The sequence below is a fragment of the Malania oleifera genome, chromosome 6 (assembly GCF_029873635.1).
Source record: "Malania oleifera isolate guangnan ecotype guangnan chromosome 6, ASM2987363v1, whole genome shotgun sequence".
Lineage (NCBI taxonomy): Eukaryota > Viridiplantae > Streptophyta > Magnoliopsida > Santalales > Ximeniaceae > Malania > Malania oleifera.
The window spans coordinates 30,752,932-30,756,343 of record NC_080422.1 but is presented as its reverse complement, the minus strand read 5'-3'; the positions used below and the strand labels follow the sequence as shown (position 1 = coordinate 30,756,343).

The 3,412-nt window shown below is 40.2% G+C and overlaps 1 protein-coding gene across 1 annotated transcript; it reads right to left on the bottom strand.

The window, feature by feature from the left end:
• Positions 1-222: 222 nt before the first annotated feature.
• On the bottom strand, positions 223-873 carry LOC131158542 (ethylene-responsive transcription factor ERF084). Its single transcript, XM_058113413.1, has one exon. It carries the CDS (start codon positions 871-873, stop codon positions 223-225), a length of 651 nt encoding a protein of 216 aa, XP_057969396.1.
• Positions 874-3,412: the final 2,539 nt, after the last annotated feature.

Here is a 3,412-nt window from a genome sequence, read left to right as displayed (position 1 = left end):
CACAGTTATTTTCTTTGTGCGTGCATAAATGTCGTCGTTAATTCTTCTTTATCAAATCTCAGCCTCTTTGTGCGTGTAGAAAGTTAGCAACCAACTATTCCTCCATGCATCCGAAGAAAATGAGTACAGTCCATGGCTGACCAAAAATTCAAAAATACAAAATATATGCAAAAGCACTAAAAGCAAAAACAAAGCTTCACTGCGTTGCTAACATGCATTTATTCATTTCCTCAACATGTGAAAGTTCTTTTGACTGGGAGTGAAGCTCACACCGAGCTTCAAGTCAAGCTCCACATTATTATTTTCTCGACCTTTAACTTCTGCAGCAGTGCTGGTACCGAATAGGTGCGCGACTGAAGTCACCACTGAGCACTTCCTGCTATTGTGCGCCTTTTGCTTACTACCCTCTCTCCCACCCCCACTCGTCTTCGCTAGCTCGGATGAAGACGGCGTCGGCAAAATGGGCAACACCGGGGGAATCTCGAAGTTGGTCCTCGCCTTGGAACCCCTCAGCCGCCTCGCCGCCGCGTCGTATGCACGCGCCGCCTCTTCCGCCGTGTCAAACGTCCCCAGCCAGTGGCGGCACCGCCCGATCCTGTCCCTTATCTCCGCCGACCACCTCCCCCATGGCCTCTTCCTCACCCCTCTATATCTCCTCTGCGCCGCCGAAACGTCCGAACCGGGACCACTGCTCCCCGGATCCGACCCGAAGCCCGCCAACCCAGTGTCCGAGCTCTCGCTCACAGCTCTTTTCTTCTGGCTAGGACTCCCAAACAGCACATGCTGCCCGACAACAGCTGCGATCCCGTCAAGAACCGGAGGAGTTTCGCCCTCATCGTCACCCAAACCCGAAACACCACCCGAAAAGTCCATATCGCTCATTTTTGTCGCCGAAATCGAGGGAAAGAAGGCCTGGGTTGGGCAAGGCGAAATGTAAAAGAAGTTTGTTTCGGGTAACAAGCAAAATGTTTCGGTTGGCTCCGATGAGTCCGAGTTAGGAAAGAACGGAAGAGTCTGTATCGTTTCCGTACTCATCTTTCGTTTTTCTCCGTAGTCTGAAGGGAGTAGACACAGACGCATGGAGACTAATCAACTCACAGTGCCACCATTTATATACAATAAATAAATAAATAAAATTTAAAATTAATTAATTAATTAAATTTCACCATAAAATATATGGAAAATAAAGATATTATAAAAAGAATTTAAGATATTCCTGTCAATATCGATAAGACAGCAATCTTTCATATTTATTTACATGCCCCTCCTACGTATGCTCTGCCTCTGCTGAAGGGATATACGCTACTGAAATGTCCGAAATGCCCCTGGGTTTGTCAAAGCGAAATCGCACATAGAGCGATCTGTGGGATGGACACGGGTGTCATTGTGATGGAAGTGATGGGGTAATCAGGGCCGTCATCAGATGCGGTTTTAAGGGTGGATGATCTCGAGGACATGATGGAGTGCTGGCCGTCCGATTGTGGGACGTAGATTGGAGCGTCATGATGTCGTCAATGGACAAGATTGTTTGACTGCTTGGCTGATGGAGGGTGTGATGGCTTGCTCCGTAAGAGAGGGAGAATAGGGTGGTACAAAGGTGCAGGGAAATAACCTAGAGTCCGAAGGACCGTCGTGTAAAGCAAAGGACGGCAATGCTCGGACAATAGACACGGTCGTGGCTATTAAGGATGTTTACGAAAGTATTTTAATTAACTTAAAATAAAATAAAGGCAATTATAGGGTACTTGGTTTAATAATTACGAAAATTGATCTAATCGATTTTTTAGTAGTTGGTTTCGGCCAAAACTAACTATTAAAAAGTTGATTTTAATTTGATTTGTTCATGTCAATGACAAGTGTCATGCGAATAGAAAATCAACTTTTCGAAAGTAGATTCTCATTTAAAAATTTTAAAAACTTACATTCACATGAAGAGTTAGTCCTAGGGGAAGACAAGAGTAAAAATTGACTTTCGGAAAATTAATTTAAAATTTTTAATTTTTAAATGCATGAGTTTTAGCAAAATCAATTTTCCAAAAATCGAATATGCCCAATATTAGTTTTGGTACAATCCTAAGAGGGGGTGAATTGAGTATTTAAAATTTATCGCATAAGTTTACTGGTTTTAATAACAGTATAACACAACATAGAGTCAATCTATGCAATTTAGAAATGAACATACACGTGCAGAAAAGTAAGGTGCGAAAAAGTAAACAATATACGCGATATATTATCGAGGTTCGGCCAATACTATCTACATCCTCGCTTTGACCACACCAGCACAAGAATTTCACTACTGCTCTCACTTAACAGGTGGAGCGGCACTGATTACAACCAGGTCAATTCAAAGGATTGACCTCAACCAACACGTCTTACCAAGATGGTGCACCTAACTTTTCTAATTGGGTTTAAATCAATCCGGGACTATTCAATAGAGGTAGTCTCCCTTTTCAGGCACGCGTCTGGAATACAACAAATGATATGATATTTTTGTACACGAAAATGTGCTTCTTCACAAGTAGATATGTACACCAGCATAGTTCAAGCAATAATGCAAGCACGAATGATATGTAAATATGATCAGTGCTTTAATGTGTGCTAAACACTCAAATAGGTATAGAAAATCAATCTAGATCAAGAGTGTACATCAAAGCAAGATTTGAAACACAGTATGTGAATATCACAAAATCAGATCAAGGTTTCAAATATGCTAACTAGTTGATTCAAACAAATTCAACAAGATATTCTCAATGTACTAAGCACAATGAGTGTTTGAATGAAAGTTTTGAAAACGATTTTGCATATAAAAATATAGACTTAGGTAACTTACAATGACAATGCAATAACCATAAGCTACTAAGTCTTTCCACACAAGATTTATCAAAAAAAATTGATGGGAGAACTTAAACTTTACTCTCAATGTTAAAATCAATCAACAATCAAGCAAATGAGAGTATTTAAGCAAATAGAGAATGAAGCACAAGCACTCTAAATACACTCACAGCTCTTAGATAATCAAGGAAATTGAAGCTTTTGAGTGTATGAGAGTAGCATAGGTTAAAATAAGATTTTGAAATTTTGAGAGAATTTGGCTTTAATAATTTTGCTAATCCTTATTAATTATTACAAATGAACATATATTTATAGGTCCGTTAGGGACTAAATGAAAATAATTAGAAAAGTTTAAAACAGGTTTACAGAAATTAACCCCATTTACCCCTTTAAAATAATTAGTAAAAATGTTTTAACCTGAGAGGTTTGGGTGCCCGGCCTGAGGTTCGGGAGCCCGAACAAACTCAGTCACAAAACCATTATTTATGGGTTCAGGTGTCCGAATTGAAGACTGGTTGGCTGAACCAAAATCAGTAACATTTGTTCATAGGTTCGAGTGCCTGGTTCCAAGTTCGGTTAA